The sequence below is a fragment of the Meriones unguiculatus genome, chromosome 11 (assembly GCF_030254825.1).
Source record: "Meriones unguiculatus strain TT.TT164.6M chromosome 11, Bangor_MerUng_6.1, whole genome shotgun sequence".
Lineage (NCBI taxonomy): Eukaryota > Metazoa > Chordata > Mammalia > Rodentia > Muridae > Meriones > Meriones unguiculatus.
Window position 1 is genome coordinate 5,689,516 of NC_083359.1, and position 16,094 is coordinate 5,705,609.

At 44.1% G+C, this 16,094-nt stretch overlaps 1 protein-coding gene across 1 annotated transcript in view; it reads left to right on the forward strand.

The window, feature by feature from the left end:
• The window catches only part of Dnah9 (dynein axonemal heavy chain 9), a 311,392-nt gene that overhangs the window by 80,492 nt on the left and 214,806 nt on the right, over nt 1–16,094 (forward strand). The window contains exons 21-26 of the mRNA XM_060363494.1: nt 2,457–2,587; nt 3,052–3,178; nt 6,492–6,644; nt 7,749–7,874; nt 9,953–10,192; nt 10,822–10,982. Of these exons, the coding sequence (XP_060219477.1) occupies nt 2,457–2,587; nt 3,052–3,178; nt 6,492–6,644; nt 7,749–7,874; nt 9,953–10,192; nt 10,822–10,982 (938 nt within the window). The remainder of the gene's footprint in view (nt 1–2,456; nt 2,588–3,051; nt 3,179–6,491; nt 6,645–7,748; nt 7,875–9,952; nt 10,193–10,821; nt 10,983–16,094) is intronic.

The following is a 16,094-nucleotide window of genomic DNA, read 5'->3' on the forward strand; positions in this document are numbered from 1 at the left end:
GCACATGCTGCCCAGCACCGCAGTTCTCCAGCACATCCTGCAGAAGCAGGCTGGTGCAATGAGGTAGCTTAAAGGCTGACATTCGCGACAGAAACTAAAAGGGAACAAGTCTGTAGGGTAGTTGTAATGAAGCCAACTCCTGACTTTATCCGAACACCAGCAATTGAAGAAGAATAGGCTTAATTAGAAGAGGCCAGGACACAGAGGCAGACTTTAAGGGGATTTTTGAGAACCTCTTATGGAAAAACAAAGAATTTGGTCTCTGGATAGTGTCACAGGTTTGTACACGCAGCATGCGAATGTCCACATTTCCTTCCTATTAAAAACATAACAGAAATGAATTCAGTCACATCACATCCTAATAGTAACTGTTTTCATCCGCTATGACTATTTCCCAACCTTTGTGCATGTATACATGTAGTTTTTACATAATTGCCTCCTGAGTAATTATAGTTTTCTGACTGGCTCTTTTCATTTGAACATTCATGCCAAGTATTTTTCTGTGCTTCTGTCAACTTGATACCATTTCATTTTTCAGTCAAAGCAAAATACCTCATTGAGAGGGGTAATAATGTACTTTACCTATGTCTCTTGCCTTTGGATCTTCTTGGGCGACAGATGTGGGTTGCAGAGGGCAGGACGGTAGGCCTAGGCTTCAGCTCTAATTCTCCCATGCTGTGTTAGTTACTTAACGTCTCCATGCCTTGGTTTCCTCATATGTAAACTGAGATAAGCACTGCCACCTACTTTGGAAAGTCCATTAAAACAATGCACCAGCATATAACATTACGATCACATCCGGGCTATAATAACATCATAGGTTCTTCCCAGGTGAAACAGTTTTAGGTGAAAATACTTTGTATATATTAGTTTCTTGATCATTTTAGCAGCACAGTGAGAGTAGGGACATTAAATGATTTTGCCAGCCTACATTTGAGAAAAAAACTTTGGTCATATAAATATTTCCATGGGGGAAAAAAAACCCATCCATTCTACTGCCTACTTGACTTAGGAATAATTTATTGGACAATTAAAGAGTGGGGAGTCCATGGGACTTTGTTAGTGGTCTACAAGGTCCACACTGCCTTAGAAATCACGTATGCTGTTTGGCTTTTTGACCTTTGTTCTTCCGTGAGCACACATGAGCTTCTGTGATGCTGTGAGAGCAGAGTAAGTCAGAAGGATGCTACTTGTGTTTTCATGTGGCAGTTTGGGGTTTATTTTTTTTTTAGATAAAAAATGATATTATGCTAAACTGATATATTTGTTATTCTATTTTAATTTTTTATTTCGAAACCTCACAGCAAACTCCCTGTTTCTCTGGTTCTTTCCACCCTCCTCTGTCACAATAATCCCAGAGCCTCAGGCACAAGGCAAAGCTGTGCTGAAGATGTACTCACTGGGCCTGGGCTCCACAACTTTGCATTTGACCAGTTGTGGTTTTCTATAATGGTCTCTGTCTATTGCAAAGAAAAGTTCCCTTTTCTTTGATGAGGGTGAAAACCACGCTTACCAGTGGAATAAGGATAATCATTTAGAATGGAGTGATGGATTTTGTTGTTTAGCGAAGCAGTGGCTGTAGCTTTTCCGCTCTGATCCTCGACTTTACCAGCCCTGAGTAGTTGGCTAAGTTTCTAGTACCAGGCATGATTTCCCTCTTGATGAATGGGTCTTAAGTCCAGTTAGGGAGCTGTTGCTTACTGCCAAGGTATTCTTGCCACTATTGCAGTCTTAGGGTTGTGGTGCCATCTGGTTGCTGTTGTGGCTCATAGGTGTCATAGCTGGGTAGGACTGTTGATTTTTTTTTCCCTTCCTGGGAACTTGTGTGGTACTTTCTGGTAGCGTGAAGGATAGTCCTCAGGTCAGATTCACTTTGTACCTGCTGTCTGAAGCTCATGGTTTCTTTAGTAACAGGGACTTCTCTTCTGCCTCTGGCAGGCGAAGGGGGAGTCTGGGGCATCAGCAATGGCTGTGATGTTTTGGAAGTCTCTTAGACAATGCTGAGCCCAACTCAAAAAGGACTTTTCACACCGGATATTTTTTGCTAGATAGACTTTGACTTGTGAGGGGAGCCCTGTCAGCCCATATGGGAAATTTTCATTTAAACGATATATGTGTATTTACATACAGACTATTAGGTATTTAGGTAACTTCTCCCTTCCTAATTAAAAAAAAAATTAAAATACAGACTATTAGGTATTTAGGTATCTTCTCCCTTCCTAATTAAAATAAAAAAATTAAAATTTTCTTTTAAAATACTTCACTTTCTATACAGAAAATATTGATTGACAGATCATCTGCATAAACAAAAGAAAAGGTTCCAAGACAAACATGTCCAATGCTGCTCATCCTTGCCTGAGTCTCTCCTTGGGATTGGACTGATTTCTGCCTCCAGATGACTGCAAAGGTCAATCTGACACAAGTCAATGATTATTTTCTGTGTGCTTCATCTGTAGGACTCTAAGAGGTTTGAAGGCATTGACTCTGACTTCCGAGAGTTGGCATACGATGCTGAGAAAACCCCAAATGTGGTGGAAGCCACGAATAAGTCCGGTCTCTATGAAAAGCTGGAGGATATTCAGAGCAGGTAGGTGGGCTCACTGCCCCTGCTGTGTGGAGGAAGCAAACTTTCCTTCGCTGTCTCCGACCTTTATCAACTGCCTGCCAATGAGATCGTGGTTGGCCCTCGCTTTGCCTATAGGTTTAGGTGACGTAGGGCATGGTTTGCAGTCTCTCGAGTTCCTTATGCAAAATATAGTTGCATGTAACGTAGGTAACCCTCCCATTGTTTGCATGATTCCTCCAGCTTATTTACAACACATAACCCAATGTAAATGCTTTGCAACTGGTTTTATTGGATTACCTGGGGACTGATGAGCAAAAATGTTTATATTCATTCCAAACACATGAAAAAAAAATTCCCAAGTATTTTCAGATTCTCAGATGAGGAATTCCCACACTGCGGTCTGACTGTGTCAGCAGTTAGGTAATGCGTGTATAGCTTGGGGCCAAGCACGCCCCCCTGTGAGAACCTGTGTTCTGTGCCCTCAGGTTGTGCCTGTGTGAGAAAGCCCTAGCAGAGTACCTAGACACCAAGAGGCTCGCCTTCCCTCGGTTTTACTTCCTGTCCTCCTCTGACCTGCTAGACATCCTCTCCAATGGCACAGCCCCACAGCAGGTAAGCGGGCAGCAGCTTCAAGATCAGCCAAGGAGCTGGGCACTTGCCGAAGGAGCCTCCTCTCAGCGGGGAGACCAGCAGCTCATACCCTCCGTGTTACCACCGGTGTTTGCATCACTAGACACTGGTTCTCCCACTTAAGGAAAGAGCAGGGCCCCGTGGAAGGTCTGTTCCAAACAGGCTCAGCACCCTTCCCCAGAAATGATTTCCTGGGTCTAGATGGGTCTGTAGGCTTTGCCCTTTGAAGGCTTTCCGGGCGAGCCCACACTATCAGAGCCAATACCAATGGCCATGCAGTCTTCATTTCCCCTAAATGGTGGGGTGCTCCCTCTACTCACACCTGAGATGAGTTCATAAATCTTCAATTTTGCTACGGACTGAGGTTATGTAGCCTAAACACTGGACTGGGAAGTTACTTGTCTGAATTCCTTTCCACCCTTCTGTGTGGCTTTGTCATTCATTTGAAGTATGAAGGGGTTTGTTTCTCTCTTTTTTTTTTTTTTTTCTGATTTAGGGTTTTTGTTTTTTAATCATCTGCATGGTTTATTTTATTCATTTTTTATTCCAGGAGCCAAACCATGTCAAAAGATGTGTATTGCAGGGAAATGTCTCTTCTTCCTCTGTTTACCTCCCACCATCACTGCCTGCCCTGCAGAGCTGGTCAGTTTTGTTGAGTCCTGATCTGTCTTCCCTGTATTCAACTCTGCACAAATGGGCAGGTTCACATCTGTGCCACTCAGATATGTTTCCCCATCACCCCTTATTTCTCACACAGAAGGAAGCATGGTGCACATACGGATGGCACTTTGTCTTTGAGGGGGCTGGGCAGAGTGTCACTCTGTAGACCAAGCTGACCTCAAACTTGTGGTCCTCCTGCCCCTGCCTACTGAGACTGCAGGCATGAGGTATTAGTTTTGTACCTTGTTGTTTTTCCTTTTTACTTGGTTACATGCCTTTGAAATTATTCCATATTAATCTTAGTGTTTTCTCTCTTTCTCTCTCTCTCTCTCTATATATATATATATAGAGAGAGAGAGATGAGAACTGATAGACTAAGATCAGAAAGAAGGAGAGGAGGACCTCCCCTATCAGTGGACATGGGGAGGGGCATCCATGTAGAAAGGGGGGGAGGGCGGGACCGGGAGGGGAGGAGGGAGGGGCTTATGGGGGGATACAAAATGAATAAAGTATAATTTATAAAAGTTAAAAAAAAAAAAGATGGTTTCACTCTTCAATCCCGGCAGCCATTTACCTCTTGACGGGTTTTAAATATTAGGTGCTGACAGTTGTTTAGTCATTTGGTTCTTTCTGTGACTCCAGAGATAGAGGAGGGCTCCAGAGATAGAGATACAAGTGGGTTCCTGTGGGTAAAATTGGCCAAGTGGGAAGCGATCAGTGGCAGTGCGCTGGCACTTTGTCCTTTCTCTCACAGTCTGAGGTGGTTCTGTCCGCTCTGTGGTTGAAGGAGCAAAGCCTACGGAAGGGAAGATCTGTTCCCTTAAGTGCCACATAGCTTTGATTTAAAGGAACACAAACGATCCAGGACCCCTCCATGCTTCTTCCATGACCTTTGGCTTTGGTGCCCACCTTGTGCTTAGAAGCCATCGTCTCTTCTTTCCAGAGTCCTAGAGACCTAAGCATCCTTGAGGGTTTGAATTCTCCTGTGGACACTTGTCTATATCTCTGTGTGTGTGTGTGCGTGTGTTGTGTGTGTGTGTACTTACCAGCATTCACAGGTGTGCATACCAGAGGCTAAGACAATTGTCTTCCTCAGTCACTTCCGACCCGCCCTTTATTGACACTGAGTCTCACCCTGAACCCAGAGTTCACCCATTGCCTACGCTGGCTAGCCAGAGAGCCCCAGGATCCTCCTGTCTCTGTCTATCTGTCTCTTTCTCCATTTCAGCATTTGCATAACATTCTGTGCTGGTATATCATAGTCATGCCATAAGATGACTATTATTTTCCAATTTCAAGTGAAGTAGCATTGGGAAACCTTGTGGTTTGGAGAACTGTCTTCTAGATTTAGGGATCTCTGGCTGAAACAGTAAACACACAGCATCCTTGTTAGCACCGCCGTGCTTTGCTGCACAGGAACTGTCCCTTTGGCATTACCACCAGCCATGGGCGAGAGCTTCCCCAGCAGAGCCCAAAAGCAGCTCCAGCAGCTCCAAGCCTACTTGTTAACAAGCAGCCAGTATTAAAAGGATGCCAGCATTCATCTGTGGTTCTTCTGTTTTTATCCTGCAGCTTGAATTATTTCTCCAGCAGCCCAGGCACAGTGGAGTTGAATGACACACCATATCAGCATTCTGTTTACAGTAGTACTAATCCCATGTGTAGAAGGTATAGATGGTACTCATTCTTAAGTGTTTACTTCTCACTTGGTTCTATTAAATCTCTAAATAACCCACCCTGCCCACACCCTAGGAGATGAAGCACAGTAAAGATACTTCCTAACCCCTCCTCTGTGTGAGTGACTGAATGGATTGATTTAGAAGTTGTAGTGACAGTAATTTCTTTTTATCTAGATGTCTGTAGAAATCAAAATTTGTATTTGTGTTACTTTGTTAATTTTCTGTGACACTGGATAGGGTTTCCCCCTATCTGGAAACCATGGCTTCTGTCGTTATTGTCTTGACAGTTTTCTTCCACTGCGGTACAGCATTTCTAGTCCACTGATCTGCCGCTGCCCACTTCCGGTTCATCACAGATCTGTAAACTGAGGACTGTTGCCTTGGGCTGCAGAAACCCTCTTTCCTTTGAGTGCAGACTTACCCTTGGTTCACTTCCTCACTGTTCTTCAGAACTTTGCTGCATCTAGTCATTAGTGTCAGTTGAACCCTTGAGTGCTTTAATACTGTTAAAAATTGTTTTTGAGTTTTCTCCCTTTGTTTCTCTACCAGCCCACCTTTTATCTTATAATTGACGGAGCTCATGGGTTTTGTTCTCTTTGTTGTTGTTTAAATGAAAGCAAAACCAAGTGAAAGTTATTTCTCTTGTTAAAACCTATTAACACATCAGTGTTTTCACCTGCCTCATTCCTCCTTTGCTCCTCTTTTGTGTCAAGAGAGGACACTGGCTGTCGTGATGGAACCACACCTGTTCCCAACTGTTTAATATTCCTTTGGTCATGTCTGTCCGGTTGACATGGTTCCTATCTTCACACCTCCACAATTGCTATAACCTTCCCTCCACATGCTTGCATTCACCCTTCTAGTGTATGCTAGAGTTGTCCCCGGCAGGCCCTAGAGAGCTATGATTAGCTTCCTGTGTGTCCTCTCAAATTCTTCGCCATGGCTTCCTTTTCCAGGTTCAACGTCATCTCTCCAAGCTCTTTGACAACATAGCCAAGATGCAACTCCAATTAGATGCCACCCAGAACCCAACCAAGACAAGTCTGGGCATGTATAGCAAAGAAGAGGAGTATGTGGCCTTCAGTGAGCCCTGTGACTGCAGTGGGCCGGTGAGTGACACCTCTCCCCTCCTCACACCCCACCCATCCCATCCCAGTCAAATAAAATTCAGTGTTCCTCAGGTCAGAGCTTATGACCTGGAAGAGGAGTTTTCTTTGCCTAGGGTCCACACTGGAGCTGCCTCCAGTGCCTTTCTCTGTCTGATAAAAATACATGTCAACATTTCTATTTCTTCACTCAGCAGAGACCAGTGCTGGGAGAAATAAGATGCACACGAACAGTCACTGCAGTCAGCTCCAAGGGGATTTTTAAGATGATTGACAGCACAGACGAGGTTACGGTGTTCCCCCCTGGAGTAGCTCATGGGGAAAGTTGGAGCTCAGACAGCTTCCTCAGGAAGAAATGCCCTTTTCTGAGGTGTCTCCTCTTTCCAAATATACCTCAGAGTTGTTTCCTCCCATAGTTATTTTCTTCAGAGAGCCAACTATACACCCCCTTCTTAGGAACTTCCACTACACCCCCAGGCCTCTCACCTCCAACTGCAGGCACATGAATCATAGGACAATTCTTTACTTACACTCCACCCTGTTCTTCAGCAGCATTAAAGCAAAGTCCTGCCCTGCTCATTATTCATAGTGATATAGCCAACCATGGTCCCCCAGGGCTCAATTCCCATGAAGAATAAGGACTGAACAAGAAGGTGTTTCAAAGTTTCTACTGAGAGAAATCTTCCTATCAGAAAAAAATTCCAAAGTTCTCAGTTAGATGGAGGTGGCTGGAAAATCTGAGTTTTAATTCTGAATATGTTCTTTTGATAAACCGAGACCAGGAAGCATTCAAGTGAGAAACTCAAACCCAGATAACATCTCTACACTGTGTGGACTCGTCCAACAAAATCAACTTGATTAAATCTGCCTCAATCCAAATTTGGGGTTCTTTGTGTGGTCTCTAATTAGCATTCTACCACCCCTTCACCTGTTGTGACTTTTTCCTGTGTTCCGCATTAGTGCCTTAGCCTAGCTCCCACTCAACAACCTCTAAGATTATAAATGCAAAATGTCTGCCTTTGAGCTTCACTCTCTCAGGGGAAAGGAAGCAGATAGCATCATCAAACCTTCTCAGGCTGTGAAGTCTAACACAGAGCTCTCTTCCAGGTCGAAATATGGCTGAACCACGTACTTCGTCACATGAAAGCCACTGTGAGGCATGAGATGACAGAGGCGGTAACTGCCTATGAGGAAAAGCCCAGGGAACAGTGGCTCTTTGATTACCCAGCTCAGGTATTCTCCCAGCTAGACCTTCCTGGGTTTCTGTCCTCATCTATCTTTCTCCTCCAACAGCCTCTGTGGGCCTCCTGAGGTTGAAGGGCCTCAAACTAACCACCTTGTGATTCACAATGGGAAAGGCTTGACTCCTAGACCATTTTGAGGGCCAGAAGACAGAGCAGAGGCTTTGGCAGCCATGACTGGATTCAATCATTGCATTGGAAAATATAAATCTGTATCATTGTTAACAGGAAGAAGATGTGAACAATTAACATCTTTGAATCCCTTACACGGTAACAGTCAGCTTTTTGCTGACTATGAGAGGGGGAGCCCAACAGGAGACAAGATGAGGCGACCAGCATTGTTAGAGTTCAGAGGCTCCTGTAGAACCCAGTCACTGGTAAATGTGGCTAGGATGACCACAGGGCAGGCGCAGGACTCCCTGGGCAGCTATAACTGGCTAGTGAAGTCTGAGGCTGTCTTCCTGAGGATATATTTAAGCCAGGATCCAAAGTAGGAGTTAGAGAGCTGGATAATGGAGGGAAATAGCACCCCACATAGGGAAGAGCATACACAGATGTTCAGAAGTGAAAGCGAGGACTGCATGTCTGAGGAATGCAGAAGAACTGGGTATGACTGAAGCCGGGCTAAGAGGGAAGGGAGCAGGAAGCAGCTCCTTCTACCCACTCCATGTGGCCTGTGTCATTGCACTCTGCTGAAATGGCCCCATTAAGTCATCCTGGACAGACAGACTTTGTCCTTGTTTTGCTTGGTCTTACAGAAGTAACTGGCTATTTGTTACTGTTCTGCTACCATCAGCTTGTTTTTCATTTCATGGATGTGGCCTGGACCTTCCTTCTAAGAAGACTCCTTGCTCCTTTTCTTTATTGGCTTCTCCTACCTTCTCAGGCTCTTGGTAATGCTCAGGAATCTGTGCTATGCCCTCTCCTCATTCCACCAACTCCCTACTGTCACTCTAATTTAATCTTACTTTAGATTACTGCTGGTGGTCTACAAACCCCAGCTATATCAGCACCAGCACTACTCTGTTACTAAGAAGGGGCTGTAGAGAGAAATGAGCCCCATAAGGCCATCTGATAAAGTACCGATGCAGAGGGGCTTTAACAAATTCCAGTAGGATGCAATCTCATAAAAAAACAAAACAAAAAAAAAAGCAAAAACAAAACACAACAGAGACAGTCTAATGGATGGGACTGCTTACAACAACTATTCCTGTTTCATGAAAGGAATAATTCCCATCAGGGTCCCTCATAGCATATGTCCTGTATTAGAATTTTGAGCTAAAATAATAATAATAATGATAATAATAATAATAATAATAATAATAATAATAATAATGCCTCCTGCTAACGAATGTGTAGCATCTAAAACAATGTTTCCAAAATCCAATGGAACTACAGATGAACAAGGCATCTAAATCTTTAATTATAAATACTCAAAAGGATATATTTGTCATGTACAAGTTCACACTCAGCTGAAGAAATATTGATTTACATCCCTTTTTCCACCTTTATTTGTAATCTCTGAAAAATACAAGCATAATGACCACACTGAATCTTGGTATTATTCTCCTGACCTTCAAAAGGAGTCACTTTCAGTTTGTATGATTTGAGAAATTTAAGATGCAGTCAAAATATTAAGAACAAGCAAGTGTATGCCACTGAATTAGAATACTTGGGCCGCTGAAGTGTCAAAGGCTGAGTGTCAACGAGATGTTCAGTCAGTGTGTTATCCTCCCATGTGGTGGAGGTGCCATCTCTGGGAAATGAGAGGGGAATGATGCCTGTAGCTATTCCTAGAAACCGCAGCATCAGCCAGAGCCAGCCTTTGGCTGTTCTCAACCATGATCCATCTTTCAAGAGCAGAATGTGCTCTTCTCATTTGTGTCGTAATTAGTTCACATCTCTGAGGACTTGGAGCATATGGTTGCCTTAGTCAATGATCAGAAAAGAGGGAGGGAAAGGGCCTGTCACCCACACAGTCACATCCTGAACTCTTGCTGTGGCATTGCAAGTGGGTTGCTTGGAAACAGCCCTGGCAACAGCCTTACTAAGCAGCTCTTGGTGCCACAGGTGGCTCTGACCTGCACTCAGATCTGGTGGACGACAGAGGTGGGCATTGCATTTGCCAGGCTGGAGGAAGGCTACGAGCATGCCATGAAGGACTATTACAAGAAGCAAGTGGCCCAACTCAAAACCCTCATCACCATGCTAATCGGACAGCTCTCCAAGGGGGACAGGCAGAAGATCATGACCATATGCACCATTGATGTGCATGCTCGGGATGTGGTAGCCAAGATGATTGCTCAAAAGGTAGGCACTGTATATTCAGGTATGTTTTTCTTGTAAGCAGAAGTTCCACTGGGATAGCTGCAGTATAGCCCTGGTCAGCATAGCAACTGAATGAGGAACATGGTAGTTCCTGCTGCCTTTCAAAACTTCCAGCACAACAGGATAGGGGCAGTCCTTGATTTATGATGGCTCAGCTTATGGTGCTTTGGCTTGATGGAGGTAGAAAAGCAATATGCATTTATCAGGAACTCTACCTTTATTATAGTATGCAATTAATAACATGAGCTACTCAACGCAATCATGTAATGGACATTAGGTAAAATGGTTTTATCCAACTGTAGAATAATGAAAATACTTTCACTGTGTGGGGTAGTTATTATGCTTAGTAGGATAAGTGGATTAAATTAATTTTTCACTTAAAACATTTCCAATCTATCATAGGTTTATTATTGGAGGTAGCCCCAGTGCAAGCTGGGAAGCATCTGTAATCAGACCTTTCTATGTTCTCTATACTATGGGCAGAGTACCCTGAACTCTCAAGTGTCAGACAGCACCCAAGCCACCCAGAGACTTCTATGCCCTGCAAACAGAGGGCTACCTATCCGTGAAGCAATATAATTCACCCACCTGATCTACCATTCCTCCTTTAGGTTGACAATGCCCAGGCTTTCCTCTGGCTGTCACAGCTGCGCCATCGTTGGGATGATGAGGCCAAACACTGCTTTGCCAACATCTGTGATGCCCAGTTTCTATACTCCTATGAGTACCTGGGGAATACACCTCGTCTAGTGATCACGCCTTTGACTGATAGGTAAGAGTGGTGCCAGTTACTAACAGGTCTCTTTATTTCTGGTAAGTTAACCAGTGGTCATCCAGAATCAAGGTCGCCATACTTTGCTATTTGTTCACATGGCTTCAGGGGGAGAAACTTGACTCAACACAGTAGTTGTGAAACTGAATCTGAAAGGATGTAGGATGGTCTTGTCTTCTCGGAACAAGCCCCAGAGTAATCAATGAGCTGTGACTTCCCTGAGGCAGCGGCACACACCTGAATCCCAACACCAGATCTAATTCATCTGATTGCTCGGCTATGACAGAAGTGGCCTCACATTCCGTCTTCTGAACTGTCACCTGGAGGTGGCCATTGCTACCTCACATGTTTTGGTTTTGTTTTTGTTTTCTGAGGGTAAGACAGTAATCCTCCTGAAAAGTTCTGAGGCAAGAAAGTGTCTCCTTTGGTGGAGTGCTTACCCTGCAAACAGAAGGACCTGAGTTCAGTCCCCAGTTTCATATTTAGAAAGCCATATGTATTCTCCACTGGCACATTGATCCGTTACCCCTCACCATCAGAATATAAAACCATAAGGAACATATTTACACCCGTTAAGGTGTTTTCAATATTCTCCATCCTTCATCCTATCTCATACATGAATAAACTCAGGCCACACACTGAGCTAGTCACTGGTATTTCCTGATAACTAAAATATTTCCTACCCTTAAATACCAATCACAATGGGGAAAGTAAATCACTTGCACATAAAAATTTAAATAGCATGAGATGGAAAAAGTGCCAGACCTTCAAGGAAAGTTCAAAGACATTTGCTGTGAATTTCCAAGGACAGGGCATAGAGTGTGCCTTCAGAACACGGAGAGTCCCGGCACAGCAGGAAGAGAATGAGGGCTAGCAGGGTTTGAACAGCAACAAAAGTGCCTGCTCTGGAGCTTATGGGCATGCTCATGTGTGCTCATGCATGTAGAAATCAGAAGACAACCCTGACAATATTATTCTTCAGGCCCTTCAACTTTTTTCTGTTATTTTAGATTTTGGGTTTTTCCTTTTTTTGTTTTGTGTTGTTTTGTTTTTGGACAGGGTCTCTCACTGGCCTGGGCACTTTCCAAGTAGGCTAATCTGGCTAATCCAGCTGCCTCAGCCTCCCCAGCGCTAGAATTATAAGTACATACTACCATACCCGGGTTTTTCATGTGGATTCTGGGGCTCAGGTCTTCATGCTTGCCAGGTAAGGACTTTACCAACTGAGCCATCCCACCAGCCCTCTAGCTACCATTTGTCTTGCAGCCTTACAATCAAATCCTCAAACGTGTTTCCTCAAACACATTTTCAAATATCTGGTGAACATTTTCAAGTGACTTAAACTTTAACCACCACTTATGAAGCTGAGAAAGTATGGACACCCAGCATCCTCTATGATGAAGACTCCTTGGCTTCTTTGTCTCCACATCCTTCATTTACTTTCCTGCCCACTTTGAAAGGTCTCTGACAGGTGGGCATGGTAATCCCACCACTTGGGGAGGCAGAGGTAGGCAGATCTCTGTGAGATCAAGGCCAGCCAGGTATACAAAGCAAGTCCAGGATAGCTAAGGCTACACAGAGAAACCCTGTCTCAGAAAAAATAATAATAAAGGCCTCTCTTACACCCCAAATCCCACTCAAGTCATTCCCATTTTATTCTCATGACTCCCACTGCACTTCAACTAAAATCTAAGGTTCTTGCAGGACATGGTCATCCCTGCCAACCCCCCTAATCCTCTCTCCCTGTGCTGTCCCCAAAGCCTCTTTTCTGCTCATCACCAGAGGTTCATTCCAACTCAGAGTCTTGTGCTCAGAGCTTCTTCCTCCAGGCTCTTTATTCTGCCGTGGCCCCTCATCCTACCCTGACCATCATGTCTAAGAAGGAGCCTCTTCCATCTGACATGCAACCATATCAGGCAGCCCTTTTGAACCCCTCACAGTCTCCTTCCTAGCCTTCCCCACCTTCTGAAATGATCTACTTGTCTGATTGCATTCTCCCTAAGACAGGGAGACTTGTATCTGCCTTGTATGCAAAATCACCAGTGCCTGGTAGCATTTGCTGAATGAATGAATGAATGAATGAATGAATGAATGAATGAATGGTTAAAAGTGGCAAGTTGCTAATCATAAGAAGAGGTAACATCAAGGAGAAGTTGGCTTGGATTCTTACTTAGACTCAGTTACCTGAAGGGGCCCCTCCAGTAAAAGATGAAGGAAGATTTTCCCAATTCAAGGCACATGAAGACTGGGTTCTTCCAAATGTCTTTGACAGTTGTGACTCTCAGTAAGCTATCCATCATTAGAAAGCTATCTGGCAGCACATTTCTTTTTACTGTGAGTTTTCTGGCTTGCCATAGAATATGAGCTAATAGTTAAGGAAATTTTATCACTTGAAACAGTATAATGAAGCCATTACATGTTTGAGCAATTTGATTAATGTCTGTCTCCAGCTCTAGACCGTCCTGTGGTAGTCTTGACTTTGGCTTGCCCTGCTCTGCTCTCAGGACTTGACACTGTATTCGCTGTAACCGGGGCTCAGGTTGGACACCGCACGCGCAGGGAAATGAGCTCTGAGGCCTGGGGTGTGGACGCCGCCTCCCCACAGCCTTCAGAGCACTGCTTTTCTTCCTTTCTGCTGGCCCATCAGACATTCTCATTCCCAGTCGCAGGAAGTAGGAGACTCTTCTCTCCTTGGACCCTGACACTTGCCTGAAGAAGTTGTACATTTGTGTTTAGAGGTAACTCTAATCTGGTGCCCTCAAGCCACATGCCTTTCAGAGAGTAGGGAGAGCAGTTTGACAGCAAACTGTTTCTAAAACAGGGATTTATCCCCCCTTCTGTGGGGTGCTGCAAATAACAACTTGAGGATTTGTTGCAAATATTGGTGAATGTGATACAAACCTTGACCTTGTTTTGCACCTTTGAAGTCTTTCGGACAGAGCGTATATAGTCGAACATCTACCTAAGTCCCCCTTTCTCATTGGCTTCCATTATTATCTCAAGAAATATTTTACTCAGAAAAAAAAAGAGAAGACGAAATAAAAATGATCTCTACCTACGCGGCTGCATTTTAGAAGGCATTCAGCCTTTCCTTGTGTGCAGCATCGGGGCACTTAATTCGCTCCTGTCAGAAGAATTAATCAAATGAACAATTGATCCATACAACCTCTGCACATTCATTAAAAGCATGCCGATGTACAGTACATCCGACCGATTGTGCCGTGTCTTTGGAATTTCCCAGGGCCTGGCTGGGACTTGAATATGTAAGTAGGCTCTGTCGCTGTCACGGGACTTAGGTACAGCACTAAATTGAAGAATCAAATGGAAATGTTTTCTCAGGCTGAACAAAAGCAATTCCTCTAGGTTGTCCCTTGGCCTTGGCTGAGCACTTTCCCTCCTCTCTCCTCCCCTCCCCTTCACACACAAATGCCCCTATCTGCCCTGTGCTATATTAAGTAGTTTTAATCAACTGCTTATCAATTTTGAGCACCTCTTAATTTCTCTGGAAAAAAACTGAAAGTAGGTGAGAGATAATTGATGCAAGAGTCTTTGAAGGTGGTGTGCTGGACAAGGACAGAGCCAGCACAGGCCTGGAAGTTTTTCTTTAGTGCTTCTGTTAGAGAAAAGCTGAAAACTTTAATCATTAAAGAAAAAAAAAAAAAAAGCCAAGTCACCCAAGGCCACCAGTCAGTGTTTACCTGCTTCCTTCTGTGCGGGGGTCCTGAAGACAGAAATTGAGATCGTAGTATGATCTATTATGAGAGATGGGAGATTTCTCATAAACTTAACACTTGTCTGAACATGGCAGCCACAGCCATCTTTATCAGAGCAGTTTAACCACCTGCAAGAGACCGTTGGGCTCTGCTCTGTTGCCTCCTTGTTCTGCCTCTGATCCAGCTATCTGCATCTATCCCCTGGAGGTGATGGAGCATACGGTTTATGAAACTTAATGGGGAGACTCCCTCTATGAAGCTCCCGGAAGTTGTCATTCATGCCGGGGTGATACTCTCAAGTAGGCTACTTTACTCCCGTAAGTAACACCTCACCCACGCTGAGTAGGCCCAGTAAATACATTGGTCTGGCAAGTGGCATGTCAGTGACACTGTACATGGTCGGTCATTGGAGCCTTATCTGGGGTCAGTAGACATTTCTTCACATTTCCCCATGTGAACGTCATGTAATAACCACATGTATATCCGCTGGGTGTTCTTCTAAAACAGTTCAGGAGAGGAATCCCAGCCTGCTTGCAAGTGCCCCATAGGTTATTTCCTGTAACCATGGGGGCATTTACGTTATGACTGAGCTGCACCGTTAGAAAAGCCTCACAAACTCCTCCAAATGTTCCCCTGAGGTTCTTATAGTTTCCCCTGAGATACTAACGATGAAAACAACCAAATGGTACAGAGTTGCACACTGTCGTCTTTGCATGTGTGTGCACACAAACATGTATGCGTGAGTGCCCATGGAGGCCCGGAGAGGGTGTCGGATGGCCTGGAGCTGGAGTTACACATGGCCATAAGTCATGCGGTGTGACACAGGGGCCAGGATCCTGACTCCTGTCCCCTGGAAGAGCAGCCAGTTATCCTAACCGCTGAGCCATTTCCATAGTCCCCTGTTGGCTTTATTTATTTGGAAATTAATGTTGTCCCCACTCTCACTGGTTTCTGAAAGTGTTCAGTGCAGGATACCTTAAATAGCTTTATGTACTGCTTTAAATGTCCCAATTCATTTTGTTGGGCACACTATATCTCTTTTGGGTTGGGCCTTAATTACTCACAGGCTTCAGAGAAATATGTTTATTGGTGATTGAATTTTCTTCTTCTGAGAGTTAATGCTATCACCATTCTGGCTCTATATAAATATTACTCTTAGGTTTAGAAAGTCTATGTCCAAAGAGCAATGCAACATTTTCCTATATCTTTTTAGCTTGTTTTATTTTGATGTATATTTAGCCTCTTTGAGTTCTTTGGGAAATGTTTTGACTGTTGAGGACAGTGGGTCAAAATATTTTTTTTCATCAAAACATTTTTAATGACAAGAGATAGCAATCCAAAATAAGCCAACTTTTAAACCAAAAAGGAAGCATTGCACAAACCTGGCAACTGTGTCCAT